This window comes from Salminus brasiliensis, chromosome 1 (genome assembly GCF_030463535.1).
Source record: "Salminus brasiliensis chromosome 1, fSalBra1.hap2, whole genome shotgun sequence".
NCBI lineage: Eukaryota > Metazoa > Chordata > Actinopteri > Characiformes > Bryconidae > Salminus > Salminus brasiliensis.
In genome coordinates, this window is record NC_132878.1 from 47,323,243 (window position 1) to 47,349,655 (window position 26,413).

Genomic DNA, 26,413 nt, shown 5'->3' on the forward strand with positions numbered 1-26,413 from the left:
AAGTATAATGCTGCAAATGGTCTGGCACTTACGTGGTTCAATAGCTAATAGAGAGGGGATACTTTACCCAAATAGGCTAATGTTCTTAAAGACGGATACAAGCCAGTCAAAACCAGTGAGCGTTATGTAAGTCAGCTAATTCTAACTCATTGCCACTAGTTTTCTTATTCAATCTTGCACTGTTTGGGCAAAGTACTCTTTAGGATGGTATAAGGCTGGTAATAACTAGGTTTCAGATGATTTTCAAGTCAGCACAGGCTTATGGCTGCTCGGTAAATAACTAAAAATGGAACCACTGGACTAGTCCACCACAGACTGCTAGCTACAGTTGTTGAGCTCGACTACTGTCAAGGAAGACAGATTGGGGCCTTCATTAGGCGAACGTGCATAGCTTAATCACCAATAGAGTGAAGTCAAACAGGGTATGATAAAGACTTGAGACTTGCTAAAATATGGATGATCTGATATGATTCTATGTCAGAGAAGCTATTTAATAGCCTTCTCAGAGTAATACCAATGTGGGGGGGGGATAATAGCCAAAGTTTAGCTGTAAAATCCCATCACAATAAAATCTCTTAAGGTCTCATTAATATTGTGATGCACAAATTTTTATGATGCCCTTCCATGAACACATGGTGGTACTTCTATCTAGATTGCAATAATACCAATGTGTGAGGAGCTTTGTCTTAAAAAAAAAATAAATCTAAAAATAAATCATCCCATGTAGAAAAGTCCAGCAAGCCCCACTGCCTCAAGCAAGCTTTCCTCTTGCATCCTCTTCTTTACCTACCACAGCAACTTTCTAAAAGAGCATTTTTTTGTAAACCTTTAAAAGTTTCTGTCCAAAAAAATAGTTTTTTTTTATTACATTTACTTAATTACTTAAAAACAAATGGTGTCCCATTTATATTAAAATCTCACCAATGTCTAAAATTATAGAATATCAAAATCACTTGATAACTGTTTCAACCTAATCTTTTTGTCAGTTTTAAACCAGCCCCCAACACTGTGGCTGACTTGATGCTCCTCTAAAAATTTTCAGTCATAGGTATATGAAACACTTGCCATATATGGTGTCTTCCATATGTACTGGAACATCTTTTTCTTTTTTTTTTTTTTAGATTGGTTAATGACTGTGCTGTGTGTTACTCATTTTGGTCAGTCAATACACCTGTAAGCATCTGACCAATTGAAAACACTGTTAACCCCACCCCCCCCTTTGCCAACAACTGCTATGCATAAAATCCAACAACTCGCATATGATTAAATGCCTCATGTATACAGCTTCATTTTGAACTCATTGTCCCAGTACTTATAGCTGTATTTTGACAGGCACCCAATGTCTTTATCTCCTGTTATTTTACTCAGGAATTCCCTACACCGTACAAAGTGTCTCAAACAGCATTTCTCTGGGGTGGGGATCTAGGGGGTTGACTACAAAAAAGAATACATAAAAACCACACACTGCATGAAAGCAAAAGGTCTGTTGTCTGGTCTGGTGAGAGAAAGAGCAAGGAAAAGAGAGCAGTCCGGCTGCAGTGGACCTTCAGATCCGGATCTGGTAACCATCGCTTAGGGTGCTGAGCTCTGCAGGTTTTCTGTCCAGGGCAGCAGGCCTAAACACATACAAAACATACACTCAATGAGTAAAAGACATTTAATGGTATGATTTATGCAGAGCTGCATGTGTGCTCTAAAGGCTGAAAGCAGCGGTTTCTCTGCACTAGATAAAACATGACTATAGCATGACGATGATTTTTAGCGCAGCATTAATGCAGCATTAATGCAGCATCTGTTCCAACAGCGAAAAGTAAAGCATGAGGGCGGAGGGATAAAGATAGGGAAAGGCCGCCAGCAACAGGATTCTCAGGTCATCATTTTTTTTATTCTGCAGGGCTGTCACCTCTCTCTCCCTCCAGAGAGACAGAGCCATCACACACAGGATGGAGAAATTCACTTCTGTAGCATTATGACATAACTGGATAAAAAAAATGGCTATGCAGTGGACTCTTTAAAGCTTTAACTATTTAACATGGCACTGCAGCAAAATGTGAAGTCATAATGAACCTATGATACAATGTAAAGAACAAATGCCAGTTTGTATAGATGAGGTTATATATAGATAAGGTAAATATAGCAGCAACAACATTGCAACAACTTTGTAACATAGGAACATTATATATATATATATATATATATATATATATATATATATATATATATATATATATATATATATATATATATAAAATATATAAAAAAGCTTTTTTCTGAATTTTTCTGATACAAGCTGATACTGAACAAATGATGAAAAAGAAAACACAGATATTGCAATGCAAATGCAAAAAGTGTGATGTGTATTGTTAAAAATAGGCATTCCAATAATTACATTTAAAGCAACTGCACAGTTCTAAAACCAACAACAAACGACCAGCACCATCAACACCCCACTCCATCTTCAGTTCAGCATTCAACACTCTTCTTAGTTAGATCTCAATTAGTCAGGATTGGTAGCAGCATCTCCAGCACCACTATGCTGATCACAGGTGCCGCCCAGGGCATATGACTGTACTGAAAAGTGCCTCTCAAACCAAATTATGTTCGCTGAGGGTGGGCCTCATCAGCAAGAATGAAGAGTCAGCATACAGAGAGGAGGTGCAGCGGCTAACGGACTGGTGACCGTCACTGCCACTGCTATCACTTCACTGCCACTGCTATGTACTTGTACCCAGATGAAATGACAATAAGCCTCTTGAAATGGCTTGACTCCAGCGAGTTCATGTCATTATCATCATGCTTAGAGTCATCAGTAGATTATGCAACAGTCTAGAGGCCTGCTACCCAACCCAAGCCCAACGGGGCACAAGAAAACATTTGGTTTGGAGCCAGGTTCAGACCACTTTTTCCTACACACTGCATTTGTGTTTTTTCATGTGTGTATTAATATATCTTAGTAGATTTGTTTCTCAAGCTCTTTCTGTCTGTATCTCCCTCCGTCTATCACAGCATTATAGGCTATGGCTGCATTCAGAGTTTTAAAGACGCATGTAACACATCATATAACAAACATTTCAAATGTATCCAAACCTAATATTTTGCATGAGGACAAATGGATCATGCAAACAGTCGTTCGATTAAAAGGCCAGAAAAAAAACTAAGAAAGTCCAGAAGATCAATTAACTGTCAATATTTTGGGTTAAGTCGATCACAATTTGTTTATACCAGCTAGACCCTAAGAGTCTTAGAATTATGGCCTAATAATTGAACTGTTATTGGACAGCAAGCTGTAGTTTATGTAATGGCATTACTAGAAAGCAACCTATTTGCACTTCCTCTGCCTCACCCACTGACTGAACTGCATTCTGTGTTAAATCACACTTCAATCAATCTGCTTTCCTGCTGAGAACACCAGGAACAGCCACACAGCATCAAAGCAGTTTATCTCTAGCATCTCCCTGACTGATACTTGGTCACTCACACACACTGCCTTCTGCACTAAGACACTACCCACTTCCATTCTGTTTCACCTGATCTATGTCAATAACATCACACCTACGAGGAACAGAGTATTTAACATTAAGGTGTTCCCATAACTGTGCCAAGCCAGGCTCATCCTGCTCATAGCGCTCTTCTTTTATTACCCAACTGCAGGGGTGGGCAAAATTGATGTACTGTTAACCACATCATATTACTTCAGTTACCACATTACCTCAGTTATGAACTCTGCGTTAGTCTATTCAAAGCACAATTTGTAAGTGGCCTTGAAGGGATTGGAGCCAGAAGGTTAATGGTAATTAGAGATAGTTATGTAACTGTTCAAGGACTAACAAAAACAGAGACAAAGCAAGACTGTTTCCTGAAGGCCTGCAGTCATGTTGTTTTCTGTTTATACAATGTTTCAGACACTTTACTGTATGGGTATCAGAGTCCCAATATGTGGCATAAGTACACATGTGGGAGTGTGTGATGATTACTGCCAGACCTCTTGAATCTAAATATTGCTTAAATAGAAACTATTTGGCCATGTGAAGCAGGCTAGAAGGTCTCAAAAAGCAGCAAATGATGCCACATTCTAAAGAGATTTAAATGCAGATGCAGAACAAGATCTTTGAAATCTACCAGTCTGGAAAGGGTTACAAAACCTTTGCAGAGGCACTGTAATCCCAGCAAAACACAGTGAGAAAACTTAGAAACAGTAGTGAATCTTGGAAATTTCCCCAAGAGCGAACTGACAACTCATTCAGGAGGTCACAACAGAAACCACATAAACATAAAAAAAACTGCAGGCCACACATGCATCAGTTAATTTACATGATTCAAGAATAAGAAATACAATAGGCAAGCACTCGCTGACCAAAAAGAACACAAAGGCATTTGTCAAAAATCATCTAGACGACCCCCAAAAGACTTAATATGAGGATACTATTCTGTGGACTGATGAGTCAAAGTTTAAACCTTTTGGAAGCCATGGGTCCCATTACATTGTTTTCCACATTAAGATCATAATACAAACAGTCAACAGGGGTGGTAATGTAATGGTATGGGGCTGCTTTGCTTCTTCAGGACCGGGGCGATTCATGGAACCATGAATTCTATCAGGAATTTCAGAAGGAGGTGGCCAACCAGTCAATTTGTGACCTAAAGCTCAAGCACAGTTGGGTTATGCAGCAGGTAAATGATCCAAAGCACACAAGCAGGTCTACCTCTGAATGACAAACAAATTAATATTAGGTTTAGGAGTGACAAAGCCAAAAATGTTTTTTTTTTCATTATTGCCTTATTATTTATTATGGGTAGGGCTGCAACTAATATATAACAAATAAAATGATTATTCAGATTATGAACCGCTCAATTACCAAGTATCTGTTATGTAGCATGTCACAATATTGTCAACCCTTTTTGTCACACAATTAATGTGTGTATGAATGCCTGAAAGGTAAGGATTGAATGCTTTATCTTTACTCCTCTAAACACAGCACTGGTTATTTTGCCCTTACAATTTAATATTTTAATCTCACAGGGTGCTAAATAATAAATTATAATTATTAGCTGTATTTCCAATGTTAAGTGAAATGTATAATTAATTTTTTTCCTTAATTGGCAAATATATAATACAATAAATATACAATATATATTGTGTATTCCTGTTTTTCTTTAAGTAACATTATAGGTATTTGTACATCAACAGTTTTGTAATGCACGTCACAGGTCTCCCCTTCAAACTGAAAGGGCACGTATATGGGCTCACCCTTCAGTTCCTTATTCTCTTAATAGCATAACCTTGCACTCAGAAGAGTAACTGAATAATTTATATTAGTTAATGAGTATGTTTTAAGTGAACTGAATAATAAGCCTGTCCTTTAAGGGGATCCTCCTCATGCCACAAGGACAGTTGTGACAGCTGTGTTGTCAAGGGTTTGCACAACGCGCAGTGTCAGTTTACATGACTGCTGCCCACTCTTATACAATCACTGGAAATGCATTATTCATGTTCATCCCAACCTGACAGTAGGGACATCCTTTCTGATGCATTAATCAGCTTAGATTTTTTGTCTTTTAAATTTAGCTGAATTGGGGGTAACATGCACTGGCACCTCTACTCAAATAAAAATCAGTTGGGTCATGTCACGTTTTATACAATTGTTGAGGGAATTATAAACGCATGCGTGTATGCAACCTCCTCCATATCTGCCTACCATAACACACAAACACAGCATTTTCAAGCAGTTTTATTAAATTGATATGATTGCACTTCCAACTGTTTCCTGAGTCAGGAAGATAATATCTATTTATCACTTCTCATGATAATCCATTACTTGCTGGGAAAACTATACAGCCTAGTAACAAAATATGCAAATACAGCAGTATGCTATGTCAGACAACTTCTCACTTCACTGATAAGAGGCATCCAAGAGGTTTTTGCGTCTGAAACTACAGCAACTCAACAAAACAATCTTGGCTATTACAGTTTCTCCCATAGCCAAATCAATACTGTCAAAGGCTGCTGTCCCACAGAGAGATTAAAGATCACAAGTTTGAATGTTGTGCTAATAATGGCCTGTAATAGCAGCAGTTCAAATGATCTCCTACGCCAATGAGCACTCCTGACGTTCATTCATCATTTGCAAGGACCCTTTTTGTTGTTTATTATTAATTCAAACGGTTGTCTTTGAGTAATTTCAATCTAGTTAAGAGTTTAGGAATTAGTTGTTAGTTATTACTAAAGAAAATGCTCCACCACAGAGTCAAGCCTGAAATGTTATTAAATGTACTTGCTAACCTTGCTCCCAGTCTCTGGGTGAAAGAAGCTAAAGTAATTGTAGGTGTGGGTGACAGTAAAATGCATGGTGTGTTTCTGGTGTGTGGGGAACAGCAGCCATACCCTTCACAATTAACATCTCCAAGCATGTGACAAGCTTGAGAAGAGGGTGTTAGAAGAACGAACAAAAATAGCACCAGTCAGGAAGTGGGTGGTCTATGAACCATATGTTTTTTTTTTTCCTAAGCCACTTTAAGAGCCAGAAAGACTTGTGTATTGTCTCTGGCCAAATCAGTCTTTTGTAAAACAGACTAATTGAGATAACGCAGTATTCTTGATATCAGGCCTAACCAGACCTGACTGTTACCACTAAATTTGAAAGCCAACAGAGAGAGATTCCCACGCACAATAGCACAGTACAGAGCTTTGCTTTGAAGTCAGCACTTCACAGCACAGTTCAACAGAAAATAAACCACCAAAGATTTACTCTACACTTACATTCTCCTTTAAAAGCATTGGAATTGTTTAAGATCAAAAGATGATTATGAGATGATCAGACATTTTTTACAGCACATCAAACCTCAGAATAAATACATCTTTATATGCATCATAAAAATATGGTGATATTTTTGCAATATTGCACACCTCAACTAAAGAGTAAGAGACTAAAAAACAAGTTATGTAACGCTTATGACAGAACCTACATTCAATTCTAAAGCAACTTCATACACTTACTTTCACTGTGTTTAAACTGAGCTGCTTAGAGCTGAGGATAAAGCTCCATCATTACCAGGGGTCATGCTCTGACATGACAAGAAACAGCCTGAACTCATCAGAGTCATCAGAAACAGATTAGCGCATTGGCCTCTCACAAAGTTTGACATTGACTGTCCTACCAAAATCCACTGGATCTCTTGTTCTGCATTCAGATTCCGTTACCATGGGTGCCAGGCTAATGTGGAGGCCGAGAGCAGTGTGAAGAGAGAAATATGGATTTTGAAAATCAACTTTGTGTGCAGGAGTGTGACTTTTGAATTTGCAGTGAAGTAATATATATATATATTTTATTGATCCACTACTATGATGATTCTTTCTTTTCCATTTTCTGACATCTCTCCCATTTTGGCATGTCTCGCTGATGTCTAGTCATGGATGGCAGCCCTTTACCTGAAACTCAACCCAAGCAAGACCAAGCTTCAGTAATTCCCTGGAACTACAGGTCTTCTCCACGATTTTACCACCTCATATGAGAACTTAATGGTCGCTACATCTGCAAAAGCTCGAAGCCTTGGTGTAGTTGTGAATGCCCAATTATTTTCTACATGGGCAGATTTCTTACACTACACTATTCTTTTACACTATTAGATTTATTTGACCTTTTCTCTCTCAAGAGTGGTTACCCAGGTGCCGGTCAGTCTCTGATCATTCAAGACATTTAAGACCCTTCAGGCTGGTCTTCCTATGCATCCAGTCAGCAGCACAGATTGTCTGTTCTATGGCAGAAGAGCTGAAAGACATTTCTATTAAACAGTTCCTGATGCTCAGATTAAACAATCTGGCTAACTGGGAAAACCTTCTTCATGACATTGGCTGCTGCTTGTATTATAATGTAATATCTTGTATTATGTGTTTGCTCAGTCAGTAAATTTTGCCTGCTTTTCTGATCTTTTTTCCAGGATAAATATATTGATCTGAGACCAGTTTATTTGTTTCTTTAATAATGATTCAGTTTGACAAGCAAATTTCTGGGAGTAAACAGATCATTTTTCTTCAGAGTTTTTTTCTGCCTACTGTCAAGACTATCTTCCACAACACTGTAAAGTGATCCACTGTGCAGCTGTCAGCATAAGGCAAGTGCTAATTATACCATATGCTCTAGTGTTCAACTGTGCCATTGCAGTGAAATAGATGTGACTGTGCTAGGCCCTTCACACACTGAGGTTAGTATGCTCATATTAAAAACCTGAGCATATTAGTCCATGGGATCTGCTGACAATGCGGCCGTTTATGAACTCTGTGTGACCTCAAAATGCAACAATGGGGGTGGTAAAGAAATGAAAGTGTACCAACAGTGAACTGAACTTGAATGTGTTACATATTCAGCTCACAGACAGTCTGGATTAAATAGACTCATTTTCACAAATGCATGCCTTTTTTTAAATAGCTCTATGACAGAAGCTGTTCAACATTTAATTTAAACACATCTCTAGGGCAATAATCACCACCATATAAAAATGATAAATGAAAATGTGTCAGCATTAAATAAAGTGATGTAAATGGATCTCAGGTAATTAACTTCTGTGCAGGGTAGGCAAATGGCTAAAATGCTAAGTAATAAAAAACAGCAGAAAAGCCCAATCAAAGCAAACAGCTGGAGATTTAACAATAATTTGTGTTAAATGCCATTTACTACAAATATAGGTACGTACGATTTGTCCCGTCTGTGAAGGTGCTGTCGTCTTTGGGGGCTTATGCCTTGTCGCCGTCTGGGTGATAAGGACTTCCCTCTGGCCCGCTCCTTAATTGGTGACTGGGCACTGGATGACTTAAGAATCTGCAACAAAATCAACGGCATTTGAAGTTCTTTCTTATATTTTAAGAGCTTTTCTTGATCTACTCAATGTTGTGAAACTGTGGTATCCAGCTGTTACAACTTCTGATTGAAGATTCTGGTCATATTAGGAGATAATTACAATGAAAAGTACTAAAAGCATGAATGTAAAAAAGTTTAGATAGAGAAGAACAGTCAGAGTATTTACTCTCATTAACTCTACTGGATTCCAATCCAAAAGACTGATAGAGCCATATGCAGTTTAATAGAGGCAAATGATTTGCGTCTATTTCACGCCATGGGGAGTGAAGCTATTAAAGGTTCCCCACACATTTTCTATCATTAGCAACCCTGCTAGCTGATGGAGATGAAGCCATTGCCCCTAAAGAGATCCCATTAGTCTGCTGATGCACATCAACTTTATGAAGTTGCCAGTCACAATAATTTACAATTGTAATTTACCCAATATACTACCCAACATACTGAGTTAGAGGCAAACTGTTTCAGTGATGTCCTCAGAATGGTTGTTTGGAAGTTCACTTTTGATGGTCACTCAAATAGTGTTATATTTGTGAAAGAAGTCAAGATATCAGGATGTGATGCATTTCCTTATTTTAATACATGGAAAAGGAAGGCATGTTACAACGTAGCTCCTCCATTGTCCACTAAATCATCTAGTGCTAGACTACTTTGCAGGCTGAGAATCATATCAAATTTAAATATATGTTTTTCCTGTTGGTCAACAAAGACAACAAATTCTTAGGACACAAGACAGACATTCCTCAGAAACTATTAAAAGAGACCTGCATTCTTTACAGTCATCTGAGGTTCAGTTTACACTGGTCATGTGACCTACACAAACCAAGTACAGATGACTGCAGCAATGCTCTGATTAAGAGAACACATGGCCTACTTTTCATTCACTATTGTCAAACACTGTTGCCACACTATGGCCAAAGCTGCTGATCACAGAACTGTGAGTGAATATTGCACAGAACAGCGTGTGGATATTTACTGTGATATTAAGAAAAGAGCTTGAAATCTGATATTTTATAACAGTTTATATAGGAGTAGTTTGGTAAGCTGTGGTCCAAATAATCTGGCAATCTAACCTTAATTAGTACTGACAACCTAAACAAAGGCAAGATATCGCCCTGCATTACACTGGGGCAAGGGGAATTTTAAATCATTTTTCAATCATAAGCCAGTAAGGTATATTGAGACAGATCAGGTCATTAGTTTTCACTAGTTTTCACTAGGCTTTCATTTTCTAATGACTCAATTGTAGGAGACTTTTTCCTAGCCTTTGTTCACCTTGCTGGGAAAAGGTTTCCTAAACCTAATTTTCAGACAGAGGGTTCAGACTTTATATCATAGGTGACCAAATCTGATTTGTATGGTCAGAATGTAGTCACATTTGCCACATTGGTTGCCACAGTAAAGACACGAGTTTGCCTATGCCAATTAGAAAAGAGCAGGCAAAACAATTTACTGTTACAAAATCAAAATCAACATCAACATCAACATCGATGACTTAGCCAACAGACAATTGGACTCCTCCAATTATAGAGACAGTGTTTAATTTTAAAACTAAAGCAGTCGCTGTAAAACTAACACATTAAAATTATTCTTCTTCAGAATATGTTGAATGCTCATAAATTTCTTTACAAAACTGAGCCCAGGTCACATGAGCAGACATCTCACCTTCATCCTCATATCACGGCCGTGTTTCTCTAGCTCCTTCCGCATGTCTTCACGGCCCTGCCTGCAGGGGTTAAGAACCAAGTACTTCCACTCAATAGGCTGGAAAACATGGGGGTTGTGAGGCACGTAAAGGCCAATCTTCACCTTCTTCATGGTGTGCTGGTAACGGCGGTAGGAGTCCTCAAACTCAAAGACCAGCTCACTGAGTGTGCGAAAGCTCAGGGCCTTGTCCATCAGGTCAGCGCGCCGGCTCATTCCCAGCGTACCATAGCGACCATTGCAGTAGACGCCCAGCACCACATGGTGGAAGTGGTGGCCGGAGAATTGCGTTTTGAAGCTGATAGGGAAACGCTCCACAGAGGTCAGGCCATTGGTTAAGTAGCTGAGGATAACGTCAAGGTTTTTTTTATTATTTTATTTTATTAAGAACTAGAGTAGATGCAAGTAGATCATGGTAAGAGATCTTCACTCTGGGGAGTTGCTACAAACTTCTATCATTAGGGCAAGGTCATTTTAATTGCAATTAATTCCCAAAACACAGGGATCACCCTATACCAAAGGACACCATTTCAACTACATATAAAAAAAAAAAAAAGTAGCAAACTGTAAACTACCAGCAAAATATATCAATACTGGAAATTAATACATGATCCAGCAGTGCACAAAACATATTATATTGGAAAAGAAGAATTAGTTTGACTGTAGTGGGTCAGCAGACACCGGACTAGACGGTTCTTTCCCTTGGGCCTGGTGCTGTGTTGTCTGCCACATCTTGCCTATGGTCTTATGTAACTACTGTCAGCGCTCACTGCAGCACATTTGCACATGATGCGGCAGCCCTGCCATGAGGAATAAACTGAATGTCGAGGCAAAGCCGGGTGAACTGAGTTATCAGAGAATGTTCACACCAGGGCTTTCCTGCAGCAAAGGCAAAGAAGTTAGCAAGGAACAAAGAACCCCTGAACTTTTGCTTTTCATTTGCTTCTCAATACCTGACAAGTGCTGCTGATTAGCAGTGGGCAGCACACCTTAGTGGGCATAAAGCAAAGAGGCAGAGGCATAAAAAAGATTATATTAATATACTAGTCCTGTGCAACTTCACAAGTAAAATGACAAATAATTAGTAGGACGCTGTAAATAAATTAATTGACAATAAACAAACAAACAAACAAAAAAATAGGAACATGTGTCTAGATTAATAAACAGTTGTGGACTGTATCATTCTTCAAAAAATAATTCCTCAACGGTTTCCTTAGTAAAGACAATGGTTGTGTCCTATATTATCCTATATTATAAGTTTTCACTCAGGAGCACAAATTACTCTACTTGATTAATTTGTTGGTCTCAGGCTTCAAACTGCAAACCATGAGTGCACCAGCTTGGTTAGAATAACAACCTTCAGCCACTCTGTCTTCCAAACAATACCTAATCACTGATGAGTGGTTTTCATTGATGAGTGGGGTAGAGGGTTTCAGCTAAGTGTGTGCAGCAACAGATGGGCTACAGTCAGTAACTGTACACGGCAGGCAGGTGCAACTAATAAACTGGCAGCACAGTTTAAACGTTAAAAAAACGCTAAAGTGATATCAAAGATGACAACAGTTAGTTGATTAGTTCTCCTGTACTGTGTTGCAAGTCAAGTACTCCATGCCTTGAGGTATTTGATAACTGTTGAAGTGACAAAATGCTCCTTCACCACAAGCTTCAATAAACTGCATTACAACAACCACATTTGTTGTCGGTAGTCAGACTGTCTCTGTTGTTTTGGTGGCTGTGAACAAGCTGCTAATTTAGGCGAGTGTACACAGCAGATCTGTTCAGCTAGTGTGTTCCACAACACATGGGCCTGGACAGCTTTACTGCTCTATAGCTCTACCATCTGTTCCAGCAACATGCGGTCAATGACTCTGGGATTGCCTGCAAGTTCCCAAGTACACACACATATACCTGGTTGCAACTTGCACAAATGCACAATGAGCAAGCACCAACAACAGCTCTGCACACTTGGAGCAATAGGTATTAGAACAAATATTACCAGGATTTGGTTGCATCCAGCTACCTGGTTCTTTAAACAGAGGCTATTATGGCTGTAAATAGGCTGTTAAATGGTGCATCTTACAACAGAAGGAAACATGCTAGCTATCTTTTTTGTGCTAGAGCTGGTTGCAGAGTTGTCTTCTGCAGCACACACTCAATGTGCACACACTCATCCACTACAGAGGATCACATTACTGATCAGCAAAGCCACGTGGTCCGCCGGGCAGCACTGCTGTGAATTTTAACATTCTTATCCGCAAGGCAGGCATTCCCTCACCTACTGGGATTTACTGTTGCCATAGAGATGGCGCGTACATCCAAATTACTTCCACTGCCTGTATTTACAACTGCAGAAAGACACACCTTCGTCTATTAAAGCAAAAATACAGTACAATATTTAGAAATTGGGAAGGAAATAACTAGATATTTTGTTCATTGTTAGCATGCACTGCTATGGAATGTATTGACTGATAAAAACAATACCGTTACTAATAACTCATTGTTTAAACAAGTTCACATTGTACTCATACAGTGGCAGTTATAAAAAATGTAAATGTCTGGAGAAGTAAAATTCTGCCTCCATAGCCTGTGGGCAGCAATGAAGAATGGGTGGGAAGTAGTTCCTTTAAATCAAAGCAGTATGAAGCTGTTATTAAGTCCCTGTCCAAACGTATCAGAATATTGGCTTCCTATCCACATGAGCACAGCATTTCAGGTCACTGAAAATTAGGTTTTAAAAATACTCTCTCCAGTGTGGAGATTTTGAGTCATATGAAAGACTAAGGAAATCGCCAAACCAGATGCTGCATAGAACATTAGCATAATAGTAGTATTTTACAACTTTAGGCTTTTCGTTCACTGATAATGGTCCTGTTTCAGAGCCTCCTCTAAAAAAGAGTGATTGAAAGATGTCATTAATGTCACATATCTTTATCTCCTCTTTCACCGTATTATCTACAATGGTCAACAGTCTAAATGTAGTCTTATCTCCTGTTCTGGTGTCCTGAGTGATTAAGTGATTCTTAGTAATTTAAACGCAAAAATTATAACAGAGAACATTTTGTTATTGTTGTTGGTTTTTGTTCTAATTATGTTACTTTGCTTGGTGCTTTTGTCATTAGTTTCATGCAATACAGAAGTGATGTGTCCCAGTTACCGTAAGGAAACGTTTCACCTAATGATCTACAAATTGCCGTGAAATGCTCAGCAGCAGTCTACACTGCATTCCTTTCATTGAACAAGCTAGAAAGCTTTAATTAAACATAAAGTAAAAAAAAGTTAAACACTGACCTTCAATTAGAGCTGCACAGCATTTAGCTTTATATAAAATAAGCAAATTAGTTTTTTATCAAATTACATATATCCTGTGTGTTATGGGCATCCTGATCACCCTCAATTCCTGTGCTCGTTTTGATGAATTTTAGGTAAAAATAATCTAATTACAGATTTCATCATATGTACACCATACAGCCTCACCTTTTACTACAGATGTGTTCTATTACATGAATCAGACAGATACATCTCAATGTCAGCCCAGAAGCTTCCACAATATATAAATCTACTGACCAATCACCTAATCAACAGTTACAGCTTCTAAAAACACTTAAGTGCCCACTACAGTTAAATGGGTCTGTCCTATCTGCTGCACGGCAAACCTAGCTACTCCTTCCTACATGAACCGACTCCACAGTCACCAGACTCCTAGTTTCCTAGCAACAGCTGAGCTTGAGAAGCCAGGGTGAACGGGTAGGGGGTCCACAAAGGAAACCAGCGATTTTAGGCCTACAGCTTTTAACATTTTTTTTCTCAATTTCTCAATTATGTCTCAGTATGTTTTCTGAGTGAATCACAGGCATCATTCAGAATTCTAAAAATCATTAATTAAAAAAGAAAGATTTTAGGGAGTGTAAGAATTATAAGTAGTGTTTAGTAGTGCATAGTAATAAGTAGTTGGTTGGATTTCAGCCTCTTATGCCAGTATTTTATTCGCAATGTACCTTTTCCTTCCATATTGTACTGAATTTCCAGGTATTCCAGATGTTGGGGGAGGTTTTGAGTTAGCTGAGTGTTTTACCTTAGTGGTGGGAGAGCTGTAGTCTTGTTTGTCCCCCTCCCCCGCTCCTCCCCTTCCTTCTCTCTCCTCTCTCTCCCGCTCGCTGTGGTGTGTAGAGAGAGTGACTCAGGCCGTTACACCCCTAAAGCCTTGGGTACACTACATGACTTTTTAAAAGTCATAGAAGATTATAAAAAGACCCTTTATGTAAGGTCGCAGGTGTGAAGGCCGAGCATGGTCTGTACAGACTGCTGAGAGAGTTGGACAGGTTACACTACGTACAAGTTGGCTTCTTATCAATTTTACTACTAGATTACTTCCAGAGTCAGGTTGATGAAATCAAACATGTTTGATGTGCTCCAACTGGTTTAAAACATGGCCGGGAGACGTGACTCGATTCTCGAACTGTTTTTCTGCCTGAAAAAATAAATAAATAAATAAATAAATAAATCTACAATCTACAAACTAGAGCCAACCAGCACAAACTGACAATCAAGGCTAAAATCGGGATACAAATTGCATATTGTAACCCCAGCATAATGGGAAAAAATGTAGCATAGTATATTTGGGGTTTCATATCAAATGATATTACAAAGGCCCTAGTATTGATATTTTATCATGTATGATTACCTTAAATGCCCCACACATGAGAGAACAGAGTTTGAGCTCAAGATTTAGAAATATCATATAACATACAAATAAAAGCCAATAAGCCAAAATTAGATTCGCAAAATTTAACTCCAATGGACAAAATCATTTGGATAAAGTGCATGTTAAATGCTGTTTGTATATTTCACAAATAAAGGTATATGTAAAAGCAAATATGTATAAATTGGCGCAATTTTTTTTTTTGCTTTAGTAAAAAGAACTGATGTTCTTACAATACTAAGGATATCACCTATCCTAAATATGATTCATGATACAATTATAACATGACTGAAGTATTGTGATGACAGTGTATCAAAGAGCCTGCGGCAATTCACCCACTTAATAAAAATGACCAGTCAACAAAGTGAAAAGCAAATTTAGATGATTATGAATCATGAAACTTTTAAGACTTATTATAAATATTTTAAAGATACAACAGTAAATGGCATGCAGATGTCAAGAAACAATAACAGTAAATCCAGCATTAGTGGAAATGGTTCTATGGGGGGATTGTGAACTAAACAATGATGAAAGGATACACTCCAAGGATAACTGCTTCAAGGCATTTAATGGGAAGGGATTCTCTTATCATTTCTCTGGCAGTCTCCATCAACCTGAAAGAAAGAAAGAAAGAAAGAAAGAGGGAGATTAGTTACTACCATCCACATAATCTCGTCATCATGTAATCAGACATCTGACCACCACTTAAGAGAACGGTGATGAAAACAATTACTTTGTCAATTCTTTATTTGTAATGTATTTGCAAACAAAAATCTGAATGAAAAAGTTTCTGAATGGTGTCACGTAATTCAGCTAAGGCTTATCCCAACAAAAGGAGTCAAATTATACCGCTATCATCCACTTTTAACTTCCTATCTTAAGATTAGATAAGCAAGTGTAGATTTGAGAAAAGGTCTCCAGACTCAGGTTGACATACAAATCTTTAGCAGACTGTAATTACTGTGACAAGCTTGAGGACTTGCTGGTCAGGTCTTGACCTTAACCTTTAGTTACTAAATGTTACAGTTTATATCAGGCCTAACATTTATGAACTTGGTAACAGCACAAATTTGACATGAAGTGGAAAAATAAAGGCTAAATGGTAAAATATCACACTATGGCAGAATGGTAAATGTAACTGAGAGGTAACAGCCACCCATGTTGAAACAGAACATAAGAGAAACTAGATGGATCTAGATAAGAGAACTAAATTAAATGGTCCAATGTAATTTGAAACAATATAAATTATTACTTGGATATAATGTGTTATCATTTACTGTTACTGACCACCAAATACTAAAACAATGAACTTTTACAGGCCATTAATTAGCCACTACACCCCCATAACATTATGTCTTGGCAAGTGAAAACACCTTGTCAGTGTATATAATATTGTCATTAAGAGTATAACCCCCCCAAAAATGTCTCTAATTTTCTGAGAATTGAACAGCAAAAATGTTTTTGCATGACAGCAACAATACATATTTTTAATAGATAATATTTTATAATGATAGTTAAGTTCTAAAAGAAACTGTATAATTCTCTTGGCAGATAATTTGGCTCATTTCAAGAAATAACATTTAATACAAGAAATATTAGCTGCCAACCGAATGAAAAAACCACAAGATGTGACATTAGACATACTGAAGAGATTTGAAAAATCTAATTAACATCATTCATAATTTACCCCAGATGCAGTCAATCAGCCAAGACATGTTTGCGTCTGACATGTGCTTCGTTAGTTTAGAATGGTAGATGGTAAGATAACATTGCTAACACTGAACTTGAACTGTCACCATCTCATTTAAGCATCTCAGATGCATGCCAAAACCATAATTAACAGCATTTGCATCAAGTTTATCAAAAAGCTACATCAACAAAAAATATTTTTACATTTATTTTTCATTAGAATGTTTTTTGTATTTTTATAGACTAAACAAGGCATATTATGCTCTAAACCACATTTAGAGCATAATATTTAATTGTTTGTGTGAAACAAATGAAGATTGAGTTGCTTTACAAACAGGCTGGGTATGGGAATGTATTCATAGGAATGAGATAAGACAAATTAAGTCACTTTAAGACATTTTATGTTATCACCATTAGCCTGGTCGCATTTTAAATGAATTAAAACGTTTTGATATCAAAATATTTTGGCTCCATTTAACTGTATACATTGTAAGTGAAGAAATCATTTTTACAGCAGAACAAATATCCCCATTGTCTCTGCAGATCGATATATGTTGTCAGAGAACGTTATGAGGCTAGATTTTTCATTTAAAATTTAGAGTAAGAGAGGTTTTACCAAAATTTACCAAAAGGTTAATGGGGGAAGGGAAAAAATAAGTTACACACAGGAAAATCCAGGATAATGAACATGCCACCGTGATGACCTCACTTACCCGCACAATGGTCTGGTTTTCCGAATCTCAAAGAACTGTGTTCCTGTGTGGTTGTATCTGCCAGCAGTTAAGGAAGTACACGAGGTGCAGAGGAATGCAACACTCATTTAGCAAGTGGTTTTTGACGTGCTTTGACCGTGACTCATTTGTCCGCAGCTGAAGACAATATCCTGTTCTGAAGGACCAATGTTCTCTTTCCTACTGGAGAATAGTATAATAGTTAATAGTATAATAGACTTAATTCTTTTAGTTAAGTTTTTTGCTGGCAGACTCATCCCGTATACATGTGCTGGCTAAGATAGTAACCAAAACAATAAAATGCGTTATAGGGTGTGATATCTTTGAAAATGAATCATAGGACCATTAACTTTGACATAGGGTATTCTTATATTAGGACTGCTAATCATTTTCACATTAAAGCTAGTGTTACATTAAATTAACCTGTAAAAGGAGGCACAAGTTGCCCCAGTGAGCGTTACAGAGCGACACTAAAACCCAGCCACTGACACTTAAAAGCAAACTAGTACACATGAATTTGTAATGATTGTTAGGGAGGCCACATAGGGAGTCTGGGGGTGTTCTGAGCTGTATGTGAAATTTGAAGGAATATAGGCAGGTGAAGGATACTGCAAGTTCTTCATGTAGTTCTGGACGGCATGGAGCCAGTCAGGCACTGACATGGATGGCTTGAAGTTGGGGACCGATGGCACTGGTTGCTATAAAAGAATCAAAAGATTAAAAAGATTGCATTAGATTAGAAGGTTGTTCAAACATGTGTACGACATAATGAAATGCTGTTGGGTAAAAGAAAGCAAAAGAGAGTGCAGAGGGTTTAAGGAAACAGATACAAATATCAAGAGAATAAAAGATGGCTTTGTTTTGAGCTGCCTTTATTTTATCCTCAAGAAGTTAAACTAATGAGTCAAAGACACAACTAACTTCTAAGTTACAACCAGTCCCATGCGGATCCTGAAAAATCACCGGAGCAAAGGACACATCTCTTTGATGTTGTCATTAGCCCCACTCATTCTTGGTCTTGAAACAATCCTCAACTGATGACATCTTGGCACTGACAGTCACTCTTGCAACCAATTGGATATCAAAGGCTTGAGAACTCTATCTGAACAAAGCTCTATCTGAAATCTGGCATGCTTGCATTCAAAATAAAGAAAAGAGAAAGAATTGGGCTAATCTAAGAAAGATGAAGGAGGTTCACATTTCTGCCGCCCTATGACCGCCAGCAGAAGATAAGCTTCTAGAGAAAAACATTAAAAAAGGTATTGCATCGAACCATGCCAAATTAACAAAAGCCTGGCTCACTGTAAGGTCTTATGTTCAATAATCCGCCACACAATGAAAGTGCTCTCTTCCCCTGACAGCTGAGGAGGCAACTGCTCTTCCGCAGGGTCAGAGGATCCTTTTCTTCCTCCCCCATCTCCGTCTCTAGAAGAGAGACTGATAAAGCTAAAACACAGTTATTCTATCCCTCTGCCAACTCTAAAGAACATGGGAAAGGCTTGGAAAGAAAATAAGAAGCATGCAGCATATGATGTAACAGTAACACTAATGTCACTTAAGCTGTGTTAATGGTAAGTAAAATCTGTTCTGATGTGATCTGAGACTCCCCTGCCATCACATACTTAGCTTCTCGTGTGCAAAAAAGCAGTTCTTCTATAGCCTGAGGAGGTACAATCATCACAAGACTAGAGTGTGTACAGCTCTGCTGTGCCTCTCTGCTCATTAAAATTGCAAAAAGGTCACATATCTCCAACCACCATTTATTTTTCATTCTATGTTTTCCCACAATAATAGAAATATATGAAGTGTTTCATTGTCTGCATCAGTTTCAGCATGGCTGTGCATTTTTCACCGTCATCTCTTGCCACCACATCTAGATAATAAAATCTAGTGGAGGGATTTACATATTAGTGTGCAGTCAGTTTTTGAAGTTGAGGTGTTCAAATCAGGAAAAGTGGTCAAGCGTAAGGACCTGAGTGACTTTGGCAAAATTGTAATGGCTAGATGAAAGGTCAACTGGTGAACTGGTGCTAGGCGTCCAAGGCTCATTGAGGGCTAGCCCATCTGGTCTGATCCCACAGAAGATCTACTGTAGCACAAATTGATGAAAAGGTTCATGCTGGCTATGTCTGGAAAAGTCCATGCCTCAGCAGTTCAGCGGCACAAGGGAGACCTACACAATGTGTGTGGCATTCCACCATTACCTGCTGTAGTGAAAACAGGCTGTTGAACAAAAGGAGCGGAAAACATTGATTGAAATGCTTATCAGCCAGCAAGTTACAGTTAGGAGCAGCCTTTTATTCAATCTTCATGAAACCTCTCTCCAATGTTTTCAAAAAACATGCTCAGACGATATGCTGGAGGCAAACATCAGCAAGTCAGTGGTGTTGGCAAATCACAGCAGCAGCTGATTAAAATGTGTAAAATTGGTGCTTATAAAATAAAATCTCTAAGCTTAAGCGAACTAACTAAATATGTATAGTTTGTTCTTTCAGAGAAGGGACAGATAGTTTGTCCAGAACAAGACATAACAGTGTAGGTGGTCTTTTTCATTGCCAATATCAACCAAAGAGGACCGTAGTGGAAGGGCAGGAATCAGAACATCAACACACAAAGCTAGCTACTCACACTATCACGGTCAAATATTCACCATGAAGACAAATGAAAAACATAGCAATGGCAAGAATAAATGAATAAACGAAAAGAAATCTAGTGTTATGCATTTTGAGACTTTTGTTGCTTTTTCCCCCCCTGTTGTACCGAACCTGTACCTAGCCATGATGTGACTTCCATGTATCATTGCACTCCTACAGCATGGTTTCGGTCAAATAAGTTTAAAAAAACCCTTATCATTAAAAAGCATTCATTTTTAGTTGGGTCGCAGTAGATTAAGTAGAGTGTGTCTCTAGTTTCCAGTCCCAATATTGATTCTGCATGTGTCAGTTCCCAGCGAGTGGTTTCATTTACACCCACTCTACTTTCCCACTGGCCCTTGGCTTGGAAATGAAACCATGAAATTGACCGCAGCCCTCTATGTTGGCACAATTAGCTGCCTCCTTAGCCTTGTCCCCTCATGGGTCCACAATAAAGGGTCCATATCCTACATTTTGTTTTATATATTATGTTTCTACTTGGGTCCACGTATACTTTTTTAATGTGCTAACAGCCCTAATTCAAAATGCTGCTGTCCAATGAAAAACATGTGTCTATTTTACAATGTGAGTGAATAGACCAGTATAAATGCTCTAAACTACTTGAAACAGAGTCATAAATTAGAGATAATTCTCCTGTAAAGTGACCATTTTGGAGATACATGTTTTTTGTTGGACAGTGACCAAAAAAAACAAAAAAAAAACATGTGTGATAAATGAGTGCTGTTCCAATTGGCTACCCTGTATGTAAGAATTAAAAGATTGCATTAGGTTGTTTAAATGTGTGTACTGAATACATGAAATGCAGAAGAGAGAGTGTGAAGGGGTTTAAGGAAATAGATAAAAATATCAAGACAATAAGAGATGGCTTTGTTTTGAGCTGCCTTTCTATATTTTACCCTCAAGAAGTTAAACTAATGAGTCAAAGACACAACTTCTAAGTTACAACCAGTCCTGATCCTGAAAAAGACAATGAGTGATAAATGAGTGTTGTTCTAATTGGCTTCCCTGTATGTTGTCTCATTCAAAGAAGCACAACAGGCAGATGCACTCTTTCTAACTTCAAGGTCAGTGGGCAGGGACAAGACTGAATAGGTGGAACATGTAAACATTGTTGTTTCCATGACTTTAGAAATACCGTTTAGTGTTTATACACTACACTCTCATTTCAAAAAGGAATGAAGGTTTGAGCTTCAACAAGCTTTTTTAGCAAGCCACACTGAGGCATTTGTTTTCCCCTTGATATTTTGGTTTTAGTATAATTAATAGTTGTTCATTTCTTGATCTCTAGGATCTTACAGAGGGGGGAGACTGGCAGTGCAGAGGACATTTTAAGGATCTCTCTCTATAACCTAAAATTTACTATGTTACTAAGGTTCAAGAAAAGCTAGACACAAAAAGCTTATTTTGTTTTGTGCAAAAGCATAAGATCAGGATAAAACTGCTATAATTAAAAAGATTAACCCCAAATACGTTGCCAAAGTGAAGATTATCTCAATCCTAGGCGAAAAAGACTAGGCTTTGTACTGCTTAAAACCTGCAGTACACGTACTGCTTTGACTCTACTTAAAACCTATGTTGTGAAATTATATCCTACACTTTTCTTGTGTGTCCGCCCCCCACACTGAGATCCTTTGTGCACGCTTATGTACCAAAATGTATTCTGTCCTAATTTATTTTTACCTCTCTTTGTCCCATAGAATGAACAAGGTTCTGTTTATTATTGCACCTTCATAACTAATTGAGGTCAATGAGTTCTGTTCTGATTGGCTACTCTGCATTGCAAACGGCTTTAGGCAAAATGGACAAATCCACTAGTTTCTGTGACTTCACAAAAACAGGGATCTCGGTTTCTATATGAGGACTGTACAGACTGGGAAGCGAACTGAACATCAAATAATTTTCTTTTTAAAAAAGGAGTAAGGAAAACAAGGCCCCCCAGTTGGTCAGTGGCTTTTTGGAAAACATTGCAGATGATGGTGCACAAGCGATGTGCTTTGTTTGTATAGTGACAGCAGTGCCCTGACATTCAAGGTTAACATCTCTGATGAAGGGAATCCTTTTCATGTTTGTTGCATTCCTAGCTTTGTATGCTGTACCAACTGATCCATGTGCACCATTTTTCTAGTCTACCATGTGATCCTGCCTACACTGTCTGTCGCAGTCCCTCGGCCTTGCCCTCTCAGATCAGCTACGATCTGCTTTAACTCTGACCAATCTTCTTAATGAGTGCACATACACGTGAACCAGCGCAACCCCAGCCATGTATACAGGAAAGGCCCTATGTAGGTCACTAGAACACGAGTAGCCCTTGAATAACATTTTTGTCAACCAAAAAGGTATTTTGGTCACATATTGGTATAACATAAGCATAACCCACAAAAAGTATGTGTGCACTCACAGAGTGCTCCGACTGAAAGGATGAGTTACTAGTGCAAGCAGCGTCTTCAGGGAGCTCTGTCTGTCTGAGCTGCCAGGATTATGTAGTCACTGACTAAGAGTCACCTTATCCCCTCTGAGATACTTGCATTAGACTATCAAGCTCTTGGAATTATGCTCACCATGCAAGCCTGGGATCCATGCATGCTTCTGGGTCAAAGCTTAAGGTCAAAGATAGTAATCAGGGTGGAAAATCTGATAGTGCTACTTTCTTTGCTCGTGGTCTCCTGTTTAGTACATGTAAAACCAATGACATGGCTGTACTGAATTAATATTAGTGTTGTGTAGGCAAGTAAAACCAGTGGGATGCATTGTGTTCACTAAGAATCTATGCAAAGTAGGCATCTGAAAGCAATGACCAGGGCTTTCAATTCACACCTCCCATAGCCTTTGCCACAGATCATCCAGATCACATGCATACTGTACTGCTGCAAAATGATGGATCTGCACAGATTCATAGCAATTAAACCCACCGAGATCTTCCCTCATTCATCAAGGCATGAACTGTTTTGCTTTGCTCACTGACATCAGTTCTCAGTCATGCCTGGCTGCAAGCCAATGTGGTGTCCTGTAAGAGGTTATGGGGATGAGCAGAGTCAGTCAGTTTACATTCCACAATGTTAGAAAGCAGGTTGTGTAGCCAGGACTTTAAATGGATGCTTGTTCCAGTCTGGCACTGCTGAAAGTAAGCAGACTGTATGGGCTGTTGCAGTGCCAGTCACTTGTATGAAGCTCTGTTGAACTGAACTACTATCAAAGAATGTAAACAAAGAAGAGGCTACTAGGTAAGGTCACATTTGTGAACATTTCACCATGATTACAACTAGACCTGTAGTTCTGAAGTGTAGTGCTCCTGCAATACCCCTGGGCCCAGACAGTTCTGGGCTGTCCTTGCTCTAACACACCCACTTTACTCCAGGAGAGAGCTTGCTGTCTGCCCAGTTGGATCGTGTTTGTCTGAGCAGGTAAAAACGTAAAATGTAGGTTAACCTCAACTTACTTTGGGCAGATGGGCTGCGTTCCGTATTCTGTCCACCATTTCTTGACCGTCTGGGTGAACTTTTGCCACGTGAGACCACATCCTTTCCCAAGTGACGCTTTCTATGGGGAAACCAGTCCGGTTCACGTAAAAGGGCACACCGCCGTCCTTCTCGTCCTCTTCCCCGGAGGAGCGGCCGGCGTTGTTGGCTGTGGCCGAGGTGGCGGACTCTGGCCCCGTCCCCTGCCCGGAGCGGCAGCAGTACGTGCTGGTGCTCTTGGAGCGCCCGTGTCTGACCACCTTGGTGGCGGAGCTGGAGCTGCTCGGTCCGGTCATTGTTAGGTTCGGGTCTTCCCCGGTGTCTCTCTGCTCTCTTTCTCTCCGACCTCCTTAGCAGCAGAAGACGGCGAATTCACCGCGCCTCCGGTCAATTAACAAGCATCGCTAGAAACGTGTTGCGTTGCGCGATAAACACTGCATAGTAATTCGTGTAATCCCGCCAATCAATACCGACCGAGTTCATTCAGATGGCTCGTTTTTTTTTTCTTCTAAAAAGGTAGAAAGATGCAGTCACATTATTAAATATGACTACGGCTGCTGTGGTTGACCTATATTCGGTATGGTGAATAACATATTTAATACTACCCTCAGCTTGCCTTCTTGCTTGTTGAGCCAAAATACCGCTGTAGTAGCGCTCACAGCAGAAGCGAATTCACATCCTCCTTGGTTACTTCTCCGTTCATGGACAGTTGTGAGAGAGAGTCCAGCTACGACCTGACCCAACTTCAGCCCCCGTCCTCCTTTGCACAAAACACTGAGGGGGCGTCGGGCTTCCACGGCCCCAGAACAACACCCCTGCATCCAAACGAGCTTTCCTCAAGCAGTTTCACACATGACTATATCATGTAACTGCCTTCTTCATCGTCAGCGGCTCCTGCTTCTCTCGCTGATCAATTCAATTTGACGGTTAATCCTAATCGCAGTCGGTGCTGTTTGTTCTTTCATCGTAACCGGGCAGCCAACCACGCTCGGGCTCATTTTTCACTGGGCGTAGCAACAAAGAGAAGCAGGGCTAACTCCATGTACGGGCTTAGTTCTCCTCAGCTATTCGCTGTGAACCCTGAAATGGGCGGGGACAAGGGTTTGTTGACCAATGAGCGTCCTCGTCTCAACTTCGGTTCACTGTTTCTCTTAAAGGCATACAGGTCTCTTCACACTGATCATCTGGGTGGAGGGACAGGAACTGCAATGTTTTATGTAAATATCGTGTCTCTTTTTTTGTCAGTGTCATTCATACATTAATGGATTATTTATTTTCGTTCTATATCAAGGACTGCGAATGTTATTTTGCTCAAATCTGTCGTCGTTAAATATTTTTGCTTAATTAAGTCGTCAATTTACTGTATGAATTTGGTTTAGCTTTCTGAGCGTTTCTGTACAGACTATAAAATCACTTAAAATGACTGGAATAATCCTTTAAATCCTGCCTGTTGGATTCCTCCACACTTCACACACTGTTTAATCATAGTCACTAGAGGGCGCTCCAGTACAGGGAAAACTTTGTTAAACGAAACGAAAAGAGGACACCTTCTGGTATACATAGACTGTGCCTGGTCCATGAGGAGACGCAAGCTAGTTAGCCCTGCCAATGTATTTATTGAGGCCATATTAAGGGAGACTGACAGGCTGGTCCTGATCAGGTTCCAGCGTTGCTCAACTGAACCTTTGGTTGATCTGTGTCTGCTGGAAGGTGATGGAGAGCATTTAAGTCTTATCTGTGTCTAAAAGTAACCTTGAATGGATAGATCAGGGGTGTCCAATATTGGTGTGGCTGCAGGTTTTTACTACCACTTGTTACCACTTGTTTAATTAATTGGTAAATCTTTAAACAACTGTTCAGACCAGTCATTTGCGGACAAGCGATAGATCTGCTGTGTGCCAACTTCACAAAATAACTATAGATTAAAAATATATTTGACTTCTGTTGCTCTAAACAGTCATTATGAACAGGGATTTTAAGGCTTTCTATTTATGCTGAGGGAAGCCTGTCCCAGCCCCATAGCAACGCGTCTACACCAGGGGTTATCAAACAGTTTACAGCTAGAGACCCCCTCCTAAATTTTTATGAATCCTATTTAGTTGTTTAAATGTTGGCAATGTACCACTAACGGCAGCACAAGCTCTTCTCCAGTAGTAATCTACTGAGTGTCCAGACTTAGTATTCTTTTTTTGTTCTTCTTGACACAATGGACTGTGTTTAGGACCACTAAGAACATGAACTTACATGGTGCATTCCTGTTTTGGTTTCAGGTTGACTTTAAATGCAGTTATTTTATATACTTGTACTTTTCATGCCAGCATGATTTTTAAAGGCCAATGTCAAAAATGAAAATTGTAATATTAAATATTTTTTGTGACTGTTTTTATCTGTATTTTAATGGATTTATTCTAATGATGTTGAAAGTAAACTTAAACACATCTTTTTTTGGTAATCAAAATGGGTGAGACTAATGTACACACAATGTAGAACATTAAGCTGGTCGCAATATACATTAAACAAAATATTTGCACATAGCAGTCTATCAGTTTTGGAGTTGATGTGTAAAATTGGAAACTGGAAAGCCACTTGAATTCCTATTCAATATCAAACTCAGGTAAGATAAGCAGTACTG

The 26,413-nt window shown here is 39.0% G+C and overlaps 1 protein-coding gene across 1 annotated transcript; it reads right to left on the reverse strand.

Annotated features, from left to right (window-relative positions):
* Positions 1-689: 689 nt before the first annotated feature.
* vash2 (vasohibin 2) lies at positions 690-24,779 on the reverse strand. The gene is made up of 7 exons (XM_072680309.1): positions 23,763-24,779; positions 18,282-18,370; positions 17,655-17,711; positions 15,792-15,866; positions 10,515-10,896; positions 8,689-8,813; positions 690-1,616 (listed from the first exon to the last, which is right to left on the reverse strand). The coding sequence occupies exons 1-7, from the start codon at positions 24,075-24,077 to the stop codon at positions 1,547-1,549; spliced, it is 1,113 nt and encodes a 370-aa protein (XP_072536410.1). The 5' UTR covers positions 24,078-24,779; the 3' UTR covers positions 690-1,546.
* Positions 24,780-26,413: the final 1,634 nt, after the last annotated feature.